This window comes from Salvelinus namaycush, chromosome 22 (genome assembly GCF_016432855.1).
Source record: "Salvelinus namaycush isolate Seneca chromosome 22, SaNama_1.0, whole genome shotgun sequence".
In the NCBI taxonomy this organism is placed as follows: Eukaryota; Metazoa; Chordata; class Actinopteri; order Salmoniformes; family Salmonidae; genus Salvelinus; species Salvelinus namaycush.
In genome coordinates, this window is record NC_052328.1 from 28,023,732 (window position 1) to 28,042,536 (window position 18,805).

General features: G+C 45.6%; 1 protein-coding gene across 1 annotated transcript in view; it reads right to left on the minus strand.

The window, feature by feature from the left end:
• Nucleotides 1-18,805, minus strand: part of LOC120017719 (mitogen-activated protein kinase kinase kinase kinase 3-like) — an 87,075-nt gene that overhangs the window by 27,812 nt on the left and 40,458 nt on the right. Inside the window, exons 3-12 of the mRNA XM_038960665.1 lie at nt 7,236-7,326; nt 6,897-6,961; nt 6,486-6,541; nt 6,351-6,398; nt 6,196-6,238; nt 5,847-5,919; nt 5,492-5,623; nt 5,318-5,380; nt 2,461-2,542; nt 2,195-2,311 (exon numbers count right to left, since the gene is read on the minus strand). Of these exons, the coding sequence (XP_038816593.1) occupies nt 2,195-2,311; nt 2,461-2,542; nt 5,318-5,380; nt 5,492-5,623; nt 5,847-5,919; nt 6,196-6,238; nt 6,351-6,398; nt 6,486-6,541; nt 6,897-6,961; nt 7,236-7,326 (770 nt within the window). The remainder of the gene's footprint in view (nt 1-2,194; nt 2,312-2,460; nt 2,543-5,317; nt 5,381-5,491; nt 5,624-5,846; nt 5,920-6,195; nt 6,239-6,350; nt 6,399-6,485; nt 6,542-6,896; nt 6,962-7,235; nt 7,327-18,805) is intronic.

An 18,805-nucleotide genomic window follows, 5' to 3' on the forward strand; every position in this document is an offset into this window, starting at 1 on the left:
TTTACTGTCACTAAGATGTGTATATTTGAAGGGACTGAAACTGTTCTGATCTCTGACCTATAAGTCAGGGAAAATTAGAACAATGGCCCAGTCAGTCACAACAACTTCTCCGCCTCCACGGCAGCAACAGAACAGAGCAAAGACAGACCACACTGCAAACAGGCAATTAAACCATGGCAACGCAAGGCAGCAGGAGACAAAAGATGCAGATCAAGGAGCTCAAATTCACACGTCATCCATTGACTTTCGTGGAAGTTTCCTTTGCCAGTCTTCTTGTGAGAACAAACACATACTGATATATACACACTACATATAGCTAGAACCCCGCAGCTCGACCTCACCTCAGCATACCTAACAAGTTCTAGTTACTATATGCATGTTCATGCACTACACACACCCATGGCCTAGCACATAGCCAGACAAATCACAAGCCTGTTAGGATTAGCTTTAACAAACCAATGTACAAAAACAATAGAAGGCATGTTTGAGCTGGGAGTAACTTATTCTCAGTTTAACTGCATGTAGCCAGCAGCATACCACCCTGCCCCAGCAGCATACCACCCTGCGCCAGCAGCATACCACCCTGCGCCAGCAGCATACCACCCTGCGCCAGCAGCATACCACCCTGCGCCAGCAGCATACCACCCTGCGCCAGCAGCATACCACCCTGCGCCAGCAGCATACCACCCTGCGCCAGCAGCATACCACCTTGCGCCAGCAGCATACCACCTTGCGCCAGCAGCATACCACCCTGCGCCAGCAGCCTACCACCTTGCGCCAGCAGCCTACCACCCTGCGCCAGCAGCCCACCACCCTGCGCCAGCAGCATACCACCCTGCGCCAGCAGCCCACCACCTTGCGCCAGCAGCCCACCACCCTGCGCCAGCAGCATACCACCTTGCGCCAGCAGCCCACCACCTTGCGCCAGCAGCCCACCACCTTGCGCCAGCAGCCCACCACCCTGCGCCAGCAGCCCACCACCCTGCGCCAGCAGCATACCACCCTGCGCCAGCAGCATACCACCCTGCGCCAGCAGCATACCACCCTGCGCCAGCAGCATACCACCTTGCGCCAGCAGCATACCACCTTGCGCCAGCAGCATACCACCCTGCGCCAGCAGCATACCACCCTGCGCCAGCAGCATACCACCCTGCGCCAGCAGCATACCACCCTGCGCCAGCAGCATACCACCCTGCGCCAGCAGCATACCACCTTGCGCCAGCAGCATACCACCCTGCGCCAGCAGCATACCACCCTGCGCCAGCAGCATACCACCCTGCGCCAGCAGCATACCACCCTGCGCCAGCAGCATACCACCCTGCGCCAGCAGCATACCACCCTGCGCCAGCAGCATACCACTCTGCATCCCACTGTTGGCTTGCTTCTGAAGCTAAGCAGAGTTGGTCCCTGGATGGGAGACCAGACACTGCTGGAAGTGGTGTTGGAGGACCAGGAGGCACTCTTTCCCCAGTGCAGTGATTGGGGACATTTCCCTGTGTAGGGTGCTATATTTTGGAAGGGACGTTAAATGGGTGTCCTGACTCTCTGTGGTCACTAAAGATCCCATGGCACTTATTGTAAGAGTAGGGGTGTTAACCCTGGTGTCCTGGATAAATTCCCCAATCTAGCCCTCATACTATCACCAGTTTACAATTGGCTCATTCCTCTCCCCTGTAACTATTCCCCAGGTCGTTGCTGTAAATGAGAATGTGCACTCAGTCAACTTACCTGGTCAAATAAAAAAAAGCCTATTCACGCCTAAAACACAATCTTCAAAATCCCACATGCAGATAGATTGAACAAAGTAAGTAACACCAACTCCATGAGCAGGGTTCATTGACAAGGTCCAGTCTACCTGAGCACACACAGATTGGTGTTAGTTAGTGCTCTGTTACTACAGGTACTGATCACCAAGGTACTGGTGCAGTTCTATTGCAGGCCACACTGGTACCTTCTTGCGAATGGCAAAGCGAGGAGCTCGTCGAGCACCAGGGGTGATGGGAAGGAAGTGGCCCCTATACTTAAACTGAGGAAGGAGCAGAGAGAGGGATAATGGAGGAGAGAGAAAATATGTAGAACTCGGACAGTAAAGAGATCAGAACGATGGTACGACCAATGAGGACAGGTGTCAGTCTTCATTCTGCCATTTGATTGGATAAAACTGGAGCTGTAAAGGTTGGGGTGGTGACTGTACCTCTGGTTCAGGGTCGTCATCATCAAAGTCATTGTATGTGGTGTGGTCTGGGTTGTTGGCTTTGTCCAGCAGCTCGATGGCCAGGGTTCGACTGAGAGGCTGTGACACAAATGGGTGCTGTGGACACAGGAAGAGGATGTGAGGTCACGGCCTACAGGGTGGCCATTGCATTTCCACTTCTCTAAACTGGTAATCAATGATTGGCTGGTTAACATGTTTTCTTGACAGACACTGAAATCTAGTGTTTCCATTTAGACTGGGAGTACCTGTAACAGTTTCTCTGCTGTTGGCCTCTTCTTGGGATTTTTCGTCAGGGACAATTTGACAAAATGATGGAAATTATTTCCCCTTTCATAGGAGGAGACAGAACAAACAGATACATGTTAGAGCATTTATGATTGTAATACAGTATGAATTGAAAAATCAGGGGTTGGAACCTAAATTATTTTCCAATTGTTTCATTCTGAACAGAATCACAATTTTTGGGGGTTCCGTTCCACTGTTCCGACCAGCAAAATAAAGTTGGAACCCCAAAAAAGCTATGGTTTATATTGTTCCTTTTGTAACCTGTGAAATCCAACAGTTTACATTTAGCTCATTAAATGACTTCACCAATCAGCACGCATAGAGCAGGCAAGCTGGTTGTTAACACGCGTGATGGACAGACAAGTGTAGTCTTTGGCGTAAGAAGCGTCTGGAATTTATCAGGTGGGGAGAGAGCGAGAGAGGTTTGAGGAGGAGGCTTGAAGCACTGGGAATTAGAGATTGATATGGGAGTGAAAATGTATTAATATGTGGGCAATGCTTGTCCCGTCATTTCTTCCCCTGTACTGTCCTGATCCCGCAACAGTTCTATAACCCCAGAACTTTCCTGTCCCGTCCCGATAAAAATCACTCCCGTCCCGTGCTCATTTGTGGACGCAGAATTAGGAAGTATTGAAAATAATTTCAGTAATGCAATATGCGACTGTGATGTGGTTGTCTTACCTATTTCAGTTAAATGCACTGACTGTAGGCCTAAGTCTCTCTGGATAAGAGCATATTCTAAATGACCTAAATGTATATCGATTAAGGCTGGAGGATGAGGACAGAGACCCCAGCAGGATGGTCTGCACATAACAGCACCGGCATAAATCTGTAGCCTCCAGCTGAGCACTGCCCACATCTGAACATTTACAACCCATTAACATTTACAACATGAACATTAAAAAACCTGAGCGGCAGTACTGCATAAGTCAATCTATTGTTATTTCCCTCTTCACCGCAGAAGGCACGGGTTTAGTTAAATACACGAAGAATTGGTCTTGACGGTAAAGTGAGTAGAGCAGGTATACTGCTTCAGGCTGCGTGTCCCACCCTCCAGCTGATAACCTAGTTGTTTAAACAGCAGCATTTCTTACAAGCCATGTATTACTGGAGGAAGGTGCGAGAGTGAGCCGACAGAAGGGGGAAATTTACAATTTATTTCGTATTTATTTTTATTAAGTAAACTATATTAGGCCAAGCCTACACAGTTGGGTGTTTTTACAAAATGCTCCACACATGACATATTTACGCGCAAAAAACTCAAGTTTATAACTCTTCCTGTACTGCCCGTTCCTGATGACTGTTGATCCTGTCCCGAACTTCACAGAACTTCACTCCAATTCCTGACAGAATCCCGCAAGACCCTCCGGAGTCCTGTTCCTGTGTCAAACTCTACTTGGCATCGTCAGACATGCATTATCTGAATTAGAGTCACAGATTTATACTTGTTGCTTCTATGGAGGAACTTTGAATGTCCTTTGAGCTAGCTAGCTAACAAGATTGTGTGTGCAGAGTGGCACCAGAATTAATAAAACATCTCGCCTTCTTGAAGTTAATAAATCCAACATGAACCGTGATAACTAGGCCTATAGCAGGGCTCTCCAACCCAGTTCCTGGAGAGCTACCCCTGTAGGTTTTCAATCCAACCCCAGTTGTAACTAACCTGGTTAAGTTCATCAACTAGCTAATTATTAGAATGATGGGTGATAGATTAGGGTTGGAGTGAAAACCTACAGGACGGTAGCTCTCCAGGAAGAGGGTTGAGAGCACTGGCCTATAATATCCTTAACTAGCATTGAAAGTTCATTAATTCTTCTCTAGTTAATAAAAAATCTCTCTCCCTATCTTCTGAGTCATGATTGCAATGTCAGTACAGTAGCCTATGCTTCAGAGGGGGGAGGGGTTACAGTAGCCTATGCTTCAGAGGGGGGAGGGGCTACAGTAGCCTATGCTTCAGAGGGAGGAGGGGCTACAGTAGCCTATGCTTCAGAGGGGGGAGGGGCTACAGTAGCCTATGCTTCAGAGGGGGGAGAGGCTACAGTAGCCTATGCTTCAGAGGGGGGAGGGGCTACAGTAGCCTATGCTTCAGAGGGGGGAGGGGTTACAGTAGCCTATGCTTCAGAGGGGGGAGGGGCTACAGTAGCCCCTGCTTCAGAGGGGGGAGGGGCTACAGTAGCCCCTGCTTCAGAGGGGGGAGGGGCTACAGTAGCCTCTGCTTCAGAGGGGGGAGGGGCTACAGTAGCCTATGCTTCAGAGGGGGGAGGGGCTACAGTAGCCTATGCTTCAGAGGGGGGAGGGGCTACAGTAGCCTATGCTTCAAAGGGGGGAGGGGATACAGTAGCCTATGCTTCGGAGGGGGGAGGGGCTACAGTAGCCTAAACATGCACATACACAGACAAACATTTTCAGCTTGCAGACATATGTTTCTGAGTGACAGAGTGAGGACTTTGCATAGGCGCTTTGTTGCATTTTTTTGTGGGACTAGAAAAAATGCCTGGAACGTAAAAGAACGTTCCCGTGTGTCTCAGTTGGTAGAGCATGGGGTTGTGGGTTCGATTCCCACGGGGGACCAGTACGGGGGAGAAAAGCATGAATGCACGCACTACGATAAGTCGCTATGGATAAGAGCTTCTGCTAAATGACTAAAATGTAAGTTAACCCGTTCCCAGCATTTTAAATAATGGTTCCATTCCAGTACTGATCACTTTCATTCCAGGTTCCGTTCCTTGAAAATGTTTGTTATTTTCCGGTTTTCGGTTCTGTTCCCTGAACAGTTTCCAATCCCTGCTATTCACAGAGGAGAACATGAACACTTACCACTTCACTTTGTCTTTCAATTTGGGCGGCTGGAAATTACTCTTTGTCATCAAGAAAAGGGCCCTGGAAAGTAAGAGAATAGACTTGGTTGGTAGAACAAAAAGTACAAGAAATATCCAGCATCACATCACATTGTCAAGGCTTCATTCACACATCCCCCAGCACACATACTACCTCATGGGGTGCAGGTCAAACATAGGAGGCTGCAGCTCGGCCAGCTCAATGGCAGTGATGCCCACGGCCCAGATATCACACAGCTGGTTGTAGCCTCCCTTCCTCTCCACTGCTGCCACCTCTGGAGCCATCCTGAGAGGAGGGAGAGGGAAAAAAATAGAAGAGTACTTAACAGTCATGAACCAATTAATCATTGTGAGTCAATCAATTCAGCCATAACACTAATCATAACACTGTCCAGAGCAATATGAATGGTCTGTCACATCCTTAGATCAATAAGTCAATTAACCACACCATCATGTCAGAGCCCATCCAGAGTGTGACACCGATGGGAGGGACCAGGGGTGAAGCTCACCAGTATGGAGTTCCAATGAAGGACTTCCTCTTAGCCAGCGTGGCAGTGATCTGTGCTGATACACCAAAGTCAGCTAAGGAGAAAGAGGGGAAATGGAGAGAAAATGAGCAAAAGATAAAGAGGTATTGTGAGATCTTATTCTAATACAGTAGGTAACTTAGGCTGTGTTTAGACAGGCTCTAGCCAGATCTGATTTGAAAAGATCTGATGTGATTGGCCAAAAGACCAATTAGTGGCAAAAAAATATCTGAATTGGGCTGCCTGTGTGAACACAGCCTAAGTAGTCAAGGTGAGGCTTTGGGAACTGATATCTGGTTGAAGGGTAAGCAATGGTTGTCCAAGACCTTACCTAATTTCACATAGCCGTTGTCTGTCAATAGAATATTTGCTCCCTATGAGAAAAAGTTATAGGGTCAGGCAAAATATAACCACACCAAACAAGGTTTGAAAGTCAATCGTCTCTACTTGAAAGCACGCTTATTGCCATCATTGACATGGCATTACCTTAATGTCTCTGTGCATTTTGCCTTTGTTGTGGAGATAGTACAAACCCTGTAAGGAAGGGAGAAAACAACATATCACTAATTCTTAGTCAATCTGACCCCTAGATTCACACGTCAGCAGGGGGAAAAAACGTACCTGAAGGGTTTCCCGTGACATATACGCAATCTGAGACTCGGACAGAGGCCCAGTCACTGGAGAGGAGGGAGAAAGAGGGCAGAATTTAAGAGCAAGGCAAAGTATCTGAAGCATTTCATACACAAGTTTGAGATCAACACCAGATGTTTGACTTACGAGTGCTATTTACTGTGCTGGCTGGCTATGACAGCTTAAGTGGGAGAGTAGAAAGAGTGTGGATATTGACTGTAACAAGCTTTCATCTATTGTGCTTTATGGTCTGTTTTTAGATGAAAACACAGCTATTCTATTAGGGTGACTGTGAGCATGGGTGAATGCATAGGTCACCACAGTGTGAGTGACTTTGTGAATGTGGGAACGGGTGTGTGCTTGAAGAGACTATGTGTGTGTGTGTGTGTGTGTGTGTCCTACCGTGATAAATATCCTGCAGAGATCCTCCTCCGCAGTACTCCATGCTGATCCATAATTTATCTCTCCTTAAGGAGAAGGGAAGTGATACACTCACTGTCAATATCCCTCTCAACAGACCACAAGATAGCAAGACTGATGCTGTGAGTCGTGCTGTCCCAATCAGACAACAAGTCTCGATTAGACCAAAGACGGACATTTTAGCTGTACTTTAAATTTTGCTCCATCCAAAACGACAACATAGACAATTTCATGCCTGAAATATCTGTATAATTTGAGTCCAACTTCAGAGAGTTGTAAAACTGTCTATCCATACCGGATCTATCAGTATGTCAGTCTTACCGGAGATAGCTGCCGAAGTAGGCCACGATGTTGGAGTGTTTGCAGTCCTTCATCACAATGATCTCCTGCTGCACCACCTCAAAGTCCTCACCTGTTAATCAAACAGTCAGTCATCCGATCAGTTACATGTTCAGGCCACAAAGCACTAGCCTGGTGGCTAGATCATGTTCAGGCCATAAAGCATTAGCGTGGTGGCTAGATCATGTTCAGGCCATAAAGCATTAGCCTGGTGGCTAGATCATGTTCAGGCCACAAAGCAGTAGCCTGGTGGCTAGATCATGTTCAGGCCATAAAGCATTAGCCTGGTGGCTAGATCATGTTCAGGCCACAAAGCACTAGCCTGGTGGCTAGATCATGTTCAGGCCATAAAGCATTAGCCTGGTGGCTAGATCATGTTCAGGCCATAAAGCATTAGCCTGGTGGCTAGATCATGTTCAGGCCATAAAGCATTAGCCTGGTGGCTAGATCTGTTTGTGCTTTAGTCACATCCACGTGACATGTTGTTGTCATGCCATACAACGATAGAAAAGCTAGCTTAAGCATAAACAGACACGGCTACCAGGCCAACACAGCCAAGCATTCGTCGCAAGATACAGACACCAAGACATGAAATCTTTTCAAATTCAAGCAGATGGTAAACATGATAGAACTTGTTTTGATCATCATTAGGCTGTGCGCTAGTGGAGGCTGTAGTGTCTACAGGAAATATATTGATGCAGAAATTGAAAGCAGCGCTAACTGCATCAAATCCAGCTATTTTAGAACGCTTTCAAACACTGGGACATGTCTAAGAGCCCAGGCTTATATGAAATGACAGCACACCTCAGCATGGATAAAATAGCTAAAAAGACAATCATTTCAGTGGTGTGCCAGCTTAAAAATATATCTTATTCAAATGTAAAATGACTGTTTCAGTTGCTTCATCTATACTGTAAAAGTGAAATCAGTGAGACACTTGCATCCATCCACACTCAGAACCATCTCTGACAGATTGCTTTTGACAACATTAAGAATGGCTGTGGGTGAATATTGTAGAGTTGGCTTCTGCATACATAGGCTTAGCATACATAGGCTTACATAGTCCATGGATCAAGATTACCTTTGCACCCTTTGAGCTCTGACACCGAGGTGAAGGTCTACCGTCTGATGGATACCCTGGCTGTGGCTTTCAAGGTTTTATCTGGGTGTCGAGCCCCTCAGATATGTGACTGTCGAAGCAAATTAGTGCCCTTCCTGACCCATACCGCGAAAGCAAATCTCTGTTACTATGGTAATGAGTCTGACCCAAGGCCCCAGCAGCTATATTGACAGGAAGTGTAGAAACACAGTGGACAAAAAGGCATACAGCTGCAATCGTTCACATAAGCCTTAAAAACAAGTTATGCATAGAGGTTTATCCCTTTCCAGTCACTAAAACCTGCTATGAATTCATGTGGGTCAATGGCCAAATGATTAATCCATGCATAACTACCTATATCCTGCTAGCGCCCTGAGCAGGGATAGAGCCACACAGCTTGCTAAGTGCTATCACTGTCACTGGGACATGGTAGGATAGGCTATATCATCCAGCTACACCAGTGTTTACACCCGGACGCTGCAGCATGACAGCTTGATTCTGCGTCGAAGATGGCTCTGATGGGTGACTGTCCTCCTCACTCAGTGGCGTGTATTCATGGATGCCAAGGGAAGTCAGGGTTCCCCCCAAAAAATAGACCAAAAATAAATAACGAAAATTAATCTTTCATCTCTGTGTTTCATAATTTTCCTTCAATTTGCAAGAGGCTGAATTGTATCTCACAGCAGAAAGCATCCGAACGAGCGAAACAGCGCCCGTCTCCTTAAGTGTAGACCATCTACATATGCATTCGGAAAGTATTCAGACCCCTACATTTTTTCCACATTGTGTTACGTTACAGGCTTATTCTAAAATACACTGCTCAAAAAAATAAAGGGAACACTAAAATAACACATCCTAGATCTGAATGAATGAACTATTCTTATTAAATACTTTTTTGTTTACATAGTTGAATGTGCTGACAACAAAATCACACAAAAATTATCAATGGAAATCAAATTTATCAACCCATGGAGGTCTGGATTTGGAGTCACACTCAAAATTAAAGTGGAAAACCACACTACAGGCTGATCCAACTTTGATGTAATGTCCTTAAAACAAGTCAAAATGAGGCTCAGTAGTGTGTGTGGCCTCCACGTGCCTGTATGACCTCCCTACAACGCCTGGGCATGCTCCTGATGAGGTGGCGGATGGTCTCCTGAGGGATCTCCTCCCAGACCTGGACTAAAGCATCCGCCAACTCCTGGACAGTCTGTGGTGCAACGTGGCGTCGGTGGATGGAGCGAGACATGATGTCCCAGATGTGCTCAATTGGATTCAGGTCTGGGGAACGGGCGGGCCAGTCCATAGCATCAATGCCTTCCTCTTGCAGGAACTGCTGACACACTCCAGCCACATGAGGTCTAGCATTGTCTTGCATTAGGAGGAACCCAGGGCCAACCGCACCAGCATATGGTCTCACAAGGGGTCTGAGGATCTCATCTCGGTACCTAATGGCAGTCAGGCTACCTCTGGCGAGCACATGGAGGGCTGTGCGGCCCCCCAAAGAAATGCCACCCCACACCATGACTGACCCACCACCAAACCGGTCATGCTGGAGGATGTTGCAGGCAGCAGAACGTTCTCCACGGCGTCTCCAGACTCTGTCACATGTGCTCAGTGTGAACCTGCTTTCATCTGTGAAGAGCACAGGGCGCCAGTGGCGAATTTGCCAATCTTGGTGTTCTCTGGCAAATGCCAAACGTCCTGCACGGTGTTGGGCTGTAAGCACAACCCCCACCTGTGGATGTCGGGCCCTCATACCACCCTCATGGAGTCTGTTTCTGACCGTTTGAGCAGACACATGCACATTTGTGGCCTGCTGGAGGTCATTTTGCAGGGCTCTGGCAGTGCTCCTCCTGCTCCTTCTTGCACAAAGGCGGAGGTAGCGGTCCTGCTGCTGGGTTGTTGCCCTCCTACGGCCTCCTCCACGTCTCCTGATGTACTGGCCTGTCTCCTGGTAGCGCCTCCATGCTCTGGACACTACGCTGACAGACACAGCAAACCTTCTTGCCACAGCTCGCATTGATGTGCCATCCTGGATGAGCTGCACTACCTGAGCCACTTGTGTGGGTTGTAGACTCCGTCTCATGCTACCACTAGAGTGAAAGCACCGCCAGCATTCAAAAGTGACCAAAACATCAGCCAGGAAGCATAGGAACTGAGAAGTGGTATGTGGTCACCACCTGCAGAACCACTCCTTTATTGGGGGTGTCTTGCTAATTGCCTATAATTTCCACCTGTTGTCTATTCCATTTGCACAACAGCATGTGAAATTTATTGTCAATCAGTGTTGCTTCCTAAGTGGACAGTTTGATTTCACAAAAGTATGATTGACTTGGATTCACATTGTGTTGTTTAAGTGTTCCCTTAATTTTTTTGAGCAGTGTATATAAAATTGTGTTTTTTCCTCATAAATCTCAACAATAACCCATAATGAAATTAAAAAATTAAAAAATTGTGCAAATTTATAAAAAATACAAAACTGAAATATTACATTTACATAAGTATTCAGAACCTTTACTCAGTACTTCTTTGAAGCACGTTTGGCAGCGATTACAGCCTCGAGTCTTCTTGGGTATGACGCTACAAGCTTGGCACACCTGTATTTGGGGAGTTTCTCCCATTCTTCACTCCAGATTCTCTCAAGCTATGTCAGGTTGGATGGGGAGTGTCGCAGCACAGCTATTGTCAGGTCTCTCCAGAGATGTTCGATCGGGTTCAAGTCCGGGCCCTGGCAGGCCCACTCAAGGACATTGAGACTTGTCCCGAAGCCACTCCTACATTGTCTTGGCTGTGTGCTTAGGGTCATTGCCCAGTCTGAGGTCCTGAGTGCTCTGGAGCAGGTTTTCTTCAAGGATCTCTCTGTACTTTGCTCCGCTCATCTTTCCCCTCGATCCTGACTAGTCTCCCAGTCCCTGCCACTGAAAAACATCCACCCAGCATGCTGCCACCACGCTTCACCGTTGGAATGGTGCCAGATGGAGGCCACTGTGTTCTTACAGACCTTTAATGCTGCAGAAATGTTTTGGTACCCTTCCCCAGATCTGTGCCTCAACATAATCCTGTCTCGGAGCTCTACGGACAATTCCTTCAACCTCATGGATTGGTTTTTGCTCTGACATGCACGGTCAACGATGGGACCTTATATAGACAGGTGTGTGTCTCTTCAAATCATGTTCAATCATTTGAATTTACCACAGGTGGACTCCAGTCAAGGATCATCAATGGAAACAGGGTGTACCTGGGCTCAACTTCGAGTCTCATAGCAACGGGTCTGAATACTTATGTAAATAAGGTATCTGTTTTTTATACATTTGCAAACATTTCTAAAAACCTGTTTATGCTTTGTCATTATGGGGTAGTGTGTGTAGATTGATGAGGAAAAAAACAATTCAATACATTTTAGAATAAGGCTGTAACGTAATAAAATGTGGGAAAAGTGAAGGGGTCTGAATACTTTCCGAAAGCACTGTGTCTGATGCTGTCTGTATGACATTGGCCTCCCTTGACAAAAAAAAGTATTTAAAAAAATTGCCAATCAGTGTTGAGCTAAACTGAGCGAGCTCAACTGTGAATGGTCTTGGCGCACCCAAAAAAAAAAAATTCAAAGGAAGCCAGCTTGGATTTGGCATCACTCCTATCAAATCCCATTGAGAGCATACGTCATTGACAGAAAAACTGGAATTGTTGCATCTTGTTGTGTTGTTGTCTTCCTAGCCAGCTAGCTAAAATTGTCCCTTTCCTAATTAGCCATGGGTGGAGATAGGGATTTGGACTTGTGGTTTTACTTAATTTTCCATACTGGCAAATTATTATAATGGAGATTCTGCTCCTACCATTAATTCATACGTTGTTGTGCCCCTGACCTGAGAGGATGGGAGTTCAATATGTAGCTAGAAGTCGAAGGCTAATACTAGCTAGCTAACATTGCCCATAAATGGAAGTTAGGCTTGCAAGCAAGAATTTTAGCCAGGTAGCCTAGAACAACAAAAACTAAAAGTGGGTACTGTATGACAGAGTCAGACCATTTCGTCAACATGAAAGAGAGGCGGAAGGCATTGGCGTTTCTCTACAAGTAGGGTGAGTTAACATGTTTTTCTACTTGCACGAACGCACACAGAGACATCAGAAACATGGACAGCCACATATTTAGCTTACGTTGATTGGACTAAGTTGTTTTTGGTATCTTATAGTTGTCACTAAATTAGACTAAGCAGAGTTGATTTGATGATGTTGAAATGTTGAAGTTGAAATGGTGCTGGAATGGTGGAGGCAGCTCCTGTTATCTTTGTGACTTGCGGTAACTCTCTGTGGTTCTAAATCAATAGTTGTTTAGTGATGGAAACGTTCACTTGTTTGACCATGCTGTAGGTAAAGTAACTGTCTGTTACTGTACATGAAATATGTTTTGTGGACTTCACTGGACAGAGGTTGCTCTCCGGTTTTGTGATAAAACCGGTGTGGTTGAATTTACTCTGCCACTGTGTCTTCTTATTGTCTCTGCCTTTAGGTCTATATAGGCATATGGACTAACGCAAGGTCGCAAGGCATGTGGACTAACACGTTATAATACAAACAAAGCCATTATCACAACACATGGGATGTAATTTGGCTTTTGGGGGGGGGGGGGGGGGGGGGGCTTTGGTTCCCCAGTGATTTTACCCACGCACCACTACGGTCCTCACGTCACCTCTCAAGGATAACGAAGGGCAACACAAAAGGGAAAATAAGGGCAAATCATAGGCTACAGCGCAGAGGCCAAAGAAGGACTGTGGGCCAAATCCTGAATGACATCCAAGCGCAGTTTACAAACTTTTGCTTCAATCAGAATTGATGTGTCAATAAGATATTGACATGAAAATTGTGAGTTGTGTACAGAGAACTCTTAGGACTCAACCCTGGGAGAAGTCATCTAAATCTGAAGATGAAGTAAACAGTGCTGTGTTTTAAGGCTTCTTTTTTAAGGCTTCCATTGTTGTCCTTTAGTGCCTGCTGAAAACGACTGGTACACCGGTGCAATGGCTTATCAAATCAAGCTCAATGTTTTGCCTCTGAAATCCAGACCCAGCCTTTCAGACGCTCAGACTGCATGAATCACATTCCAGTCAACCAATCAGTGAAGACTGAGCCAAACCCCTCACTGATGCTTAGCAGTACAAAACACTTTGTTCTGGCATACATTCACTACTAGAACGGACCATTCACTATGTAAATCCATAAACCCTGAAGCTACAGTGCCTTCGGAAAGTACTCAGACCCCTTGACTATTTTTCAAATTTTGTGGTATATGGTCTGATATACCACGGCTGTCAGCCAATCAGCATTCAGGGCTCGAACCACCCGGTTTATAATCCATAGTAGCCTATTCACTGTAAGGATTCAAATTGATCTTTATCACACACACACACACACGTGTGTTTGTTATTCAATGACCCAAGCTTTAAGACAGTCAATCCTGACATGTTCTGATGGGTGTGCCAGTCCAAACGGCAAAACATATAATTTCCTGATGGTTCTATTGCGTTTCATTAGTCTGATTCCATTAGCAGTTTGACTGCAGAACGCTGCTGCTGGTAGTAGACCTTGGGTAATACAGGTCCTGCCTCCTGACAAAGTAGTCAAAACAAAAAGTCAAACTTTCTTCTAAATAAAAAGTTGTGGCAGCAGCGTTTGTTGGAGCAGTGAGTCATGTAAGGATTTGCATTTGTAGGGTGGATGTGAAAAACACCCCATTTCATCTGCTTATTCCAACTTACTGTTTGAGAACTGTCTGAAGTCAAAGCTAAAATACCTTTTCTCAAAGCCAAGCAACTCAGTTGTCAACAGAAGGAAAGTTTGAGGAAAACCTTGAAGCATGTAAGCAAATGCACAAGTCTGAAGCATGACATTTCCATATCTCCTAAAGCCAGACTCCATAAGCGTGTCCTGTAGTCATCACTTTGCGTATAGATCTCAAAGCCGGGGAATAACACATACAAGAGGGTAGCGCGCACACACACACACCCCACCTACTTAGAAGCACAGACATTTGAAAAAACACACACACACACACACACACACACACACACACACACACACACACACAATAGGGAACAGAGACAATGGAAAGAATGTGATAAGTACAGGGCTTCGAACACACTTAAGAGAAATCTAAAAAATAAAGTGCTTGTTCTAGTGAACAAAACACATTCCTCTGACTGTGACCACTGCATTTCCATGGAGCGTGTGTCCACATTGGCCTTTCTATAGGACAATCAGCCTGACAGCTAGCCTAGTGACACAACACACAGAGAGAGAGAGAAAAATAACAAACCCCAGATAATTGTTCCCCTCTGTTAATGTTAATACGTGGCTAACAGTTGAACATTAACAACATTGTGAATGTGTGTAAGAGAAATCAAATAAAAGAGATCATTTCCTCCCGTTATGTTATAGGTGTAGTATATAACCTCAATGAGTTTAAGACAGGTTAGGCTAATGCTAGGCTAGGATATCAAACACAATGCTATTGAAAACTTCTGGCTGTCAGCTCTTTTACCCACATTTAGGTTATGGCTCTAGGTTTTCCCACGGGGCATGACAACTACACATGCCGCACAACAATACAGTCAGCAATTGTTGAGTTTCCATACAGGTTTTAAAGGGAGAGGTGAGCATTTTACATTCAAATCATTTAGCAGTCGCTCTTATCCAGAGAGACTTACACTTAGTGCATTCATCTTAAGATAGCTATGTGAGACAACCACATTTCACAGCCATAGTAAGTACACTTTTCCTCAAAGTAGCTTTCAGCAAAGTCAGAGCTAATAACCCATGTGCTGGTCAGTCTAGCTGCACAAACTGTATGGGACAGCACAGACTGCAAGGGCGGCAGGTAGCCTAGCGGTTAAGAGCGTTGGGCCAGTAACTGAAAGGTTGCTGGTTTGAATCCCTGAGCCGACTAGGTGAAAAATCTGCCGGGGTGCCCTTGAGCAAAGCACTTAACCCTAATTGCTCGTTTAAGTCTGCTAAATTAATAAAATGTCAAGTTAAAATATCTCAGATGGGAAGCAATGATGCAGTGTGCAGAAGGGAAAACTGGTGTGTGCGTGCGGCTTTAGCATATTCAACACTGCACCAATGCATTCTGCAGGCCTGAGGCGGCACAGTCCGTATCAAGCAGCTCCATAACTGTAATCGCTCCCAGGGTGACCATGTCACGTAAACCAGATGCTCATAAATCAAAAGCAGAAATAAACAAAATGTTTATAGTTCCATCTAATTCATAAATTCAATGTACTGTGAACAAAGAATCCAGACTGAAATCATGACCGACGAGAGAAAAGCATAAAAGGTGTTCATTAGACTGTTAAATTGTAAAGACGGAGACAAGATGATGGCCATGTCCGAAATGAACAGACCATTCCCCATGTTTCAGCATTTTACAAATTCATTTCAATGCCAATTAAAGCAATGTGGGAAAAAATGGAATGCTTCCCAATGTCTTATCTGGTACCTATCATACATTGGGTGCGTTCCAACCCCTCATATCTCTTTATATATTTAAAGTGATGCAGCACAGTTTTTGTATAATTTGAGCCAGTAGTTTAGAAAGTAGCACTCACGAGTCAAAACGGGTCTCCCAAAGTGCTTAAGATCCTGTTCAGGCTCTTAAGCACTATTAGGCCTAAAATAAATTAAACCAGGGTTGCTTAATTACAGTAACTTTCCCAAAATTACAGCAATCTGGAAAACCAGGGAATTTGGGAAAAATTACTGGAATTTTGCAACCCTAACAGACACATCAGGACAACCCTAACAGACACATCAGGACAACCCAAACAGACACATTAGGACACCCCTAACAGACACACTAGGACACCCCTAACAGACACATTAGGACACCCCTAACAGACACATTAGGACACCCCTAACCGACACATTAGGACACCCCTAACCGACACATTAGGACACCCCTAACCGACACATTAGGACACCCCTAACAGACACATTAGGACACCCCTAACAGACACATTAGGACACCCCTAACAGACACATTAGGACACCCCTAACAGACACATTAGGACACCCCTAACAGACACATTAGGACACCCCTAACAGACACATTAGGACACCTCTAACAACCCTAACAGACACATTAGGACACCCCTAACAACCCTAACAGACACATTAGGACACCCCTAACAGACACATTAGGACACCCCTAACAGACACATTAGGACACCCCTAACAGACACATTAGGACACCCCTAACAGACACATTAGGACACCCCTAACAGACACATTAGGACACCCCTAACAGACACATTAGGACACCCCTAACAGACACATTAGGACACCCCTAACAGACACATTAGGACACCCCTAACAGACACATTAGGACACCTCTAACAACCCTAACAGACACATTAGGACACCCCTAACAACCCTAACAGACACATTAGGACACCCCTAACAGACACATTAGGACACCCCTAACAGACACATTAGGACACCCCTAACAGACACATTAGGACACCCCTAACAACCCTAACAGACACATTAGGACACCCCTAACAGACACATTAGGACACCCCTAACAACCCTAACAGACACATTAGGACACCCCTAACAGACACATTAGGACAGCCCTAACAACCCTAACAGACACATTAGGACAGCCCTAACAACCCTAAAAGACACATTAGGACACCCCTAACAGACACATTAGGACAGCCCTAACAACCCTAACAGACACATTAGGACAGCCCTAACAACCCTAACAGACACATTAGGACAACCCTAACAACCCTAAAAGACACATTAGGACACCCCTAACAGACACATTAGGACACCCCTAACAGACACATTAGGACACCCCTAACAGACACATTAGGACACCCCTAACAGACAAATTAGGACACCCCTAACAGACAAATTAGGACACCCCTAACAGACACATTAGGACACCCCTAACAGACACATTAGGACACCCCTAACAGACACATTAGGACACCCCTAACAGACACATTAGGACACCCCTAACAACCCTAACAGACACATTAGGACACCCCTAACAACCCTAACAGACACATTAGGACACCCCTAACAGACACATTAGGACACCCCTAACAGACACATTAGGACACCCCTAACAGACACATTAGGACACCCCTAACAGACACATTAGGACAGCCCTAACAACCCTAACAGACACATTAGGACAGCCCTAACAACCCTAACAGACACAGTAGGACACCCCTAACAGACACATTAGGACACCCCTAACAGACACATTAGGACACCCCTAACAGACACATTAGGACAGCCCTAACAACCCTAACAGACACATTAGGACAGCCCTAACAACCCTAACAGACACAGTAGGACACCCCTAACAGACACATTAGGACAACCCTAACAACCCTAAAAGACACATTAGGATGAAAAACGCATTAATATCCTTCAGATTAAATTCATAGCAACTGTATTGAAAAACTGAGTGAACAACTTTCGTCAGGTTAAACCAGGGTTTCCCAAAGTCGCACCTGCAGCCCCCCCCCCCCCCCCCCCCCCCTCCCAGGGCAAAAAGCAAAACGTGCACGCCTTGGGGTCTCCAGGACTGTTTGGGGAACCCTGGGTTAGATGTACATCAAGGGACAAGGCCTACAGACAATAGACACAGTTTTAGTCTAAAAGTATATTGGTACAGTAGACAAACTAGGCTGCTCCCTCACCAATCGTCAGCTGCATCTCTTAAGAGGATGCCATCAAAATACGAGGTGATTTCCTCCACTTGAACTGAAAAGCTGACACAAGGATGTCACCTTGTAAATTTAGCCTAATCCTCTTTGTGACGCAATAATTGTTAATGTGCGCAACAAAATGATATTCACAGTGTGCAGGAAAAATAAAGACATGCATCCAACTGTAGTGATAAAGATATGCGTGTGTATTGCATACACGGGCACAGAAACACACATTTAGGTGGCAGCTTGGTAGCGTCTGTGGTTGTTTGCAGATAGAATGTTCTATGGAGGAGGAAGCGGAAACTGGGACACTGCGTGTGCTGCATGTTATTTTGTTTGGCTCGCAAGCTGTGCTCTAGACTTGGGGAAATGATTGGAATGTAGCCTAGCAGCACACATTCACTTCCATTAAAGGGCTTTGGAAATTACACTCAAACTGAAATGAGACAGAAAATAAACACTTTAGGAGGAGAGACAAGGGGTTTGAATGATGATGCTCATAAATCACAAGCAGAAACTAACTAACTGTTTATAGTTCCATCTAAATCATTACAATCAGTGTACTGTGAACCAACATCTACGCAGAAATCATGACTGATGAGAGAGAACCATAAAAAAATCCTTGCTGTCCCCAGTCCACCTGGCCTTGCTGCTGTTCCAGTTTCAACTGTTCTGCCTGCGGCTATGGAACCCTGACCTGTCCACCGGACATGCTACCTGTCCCA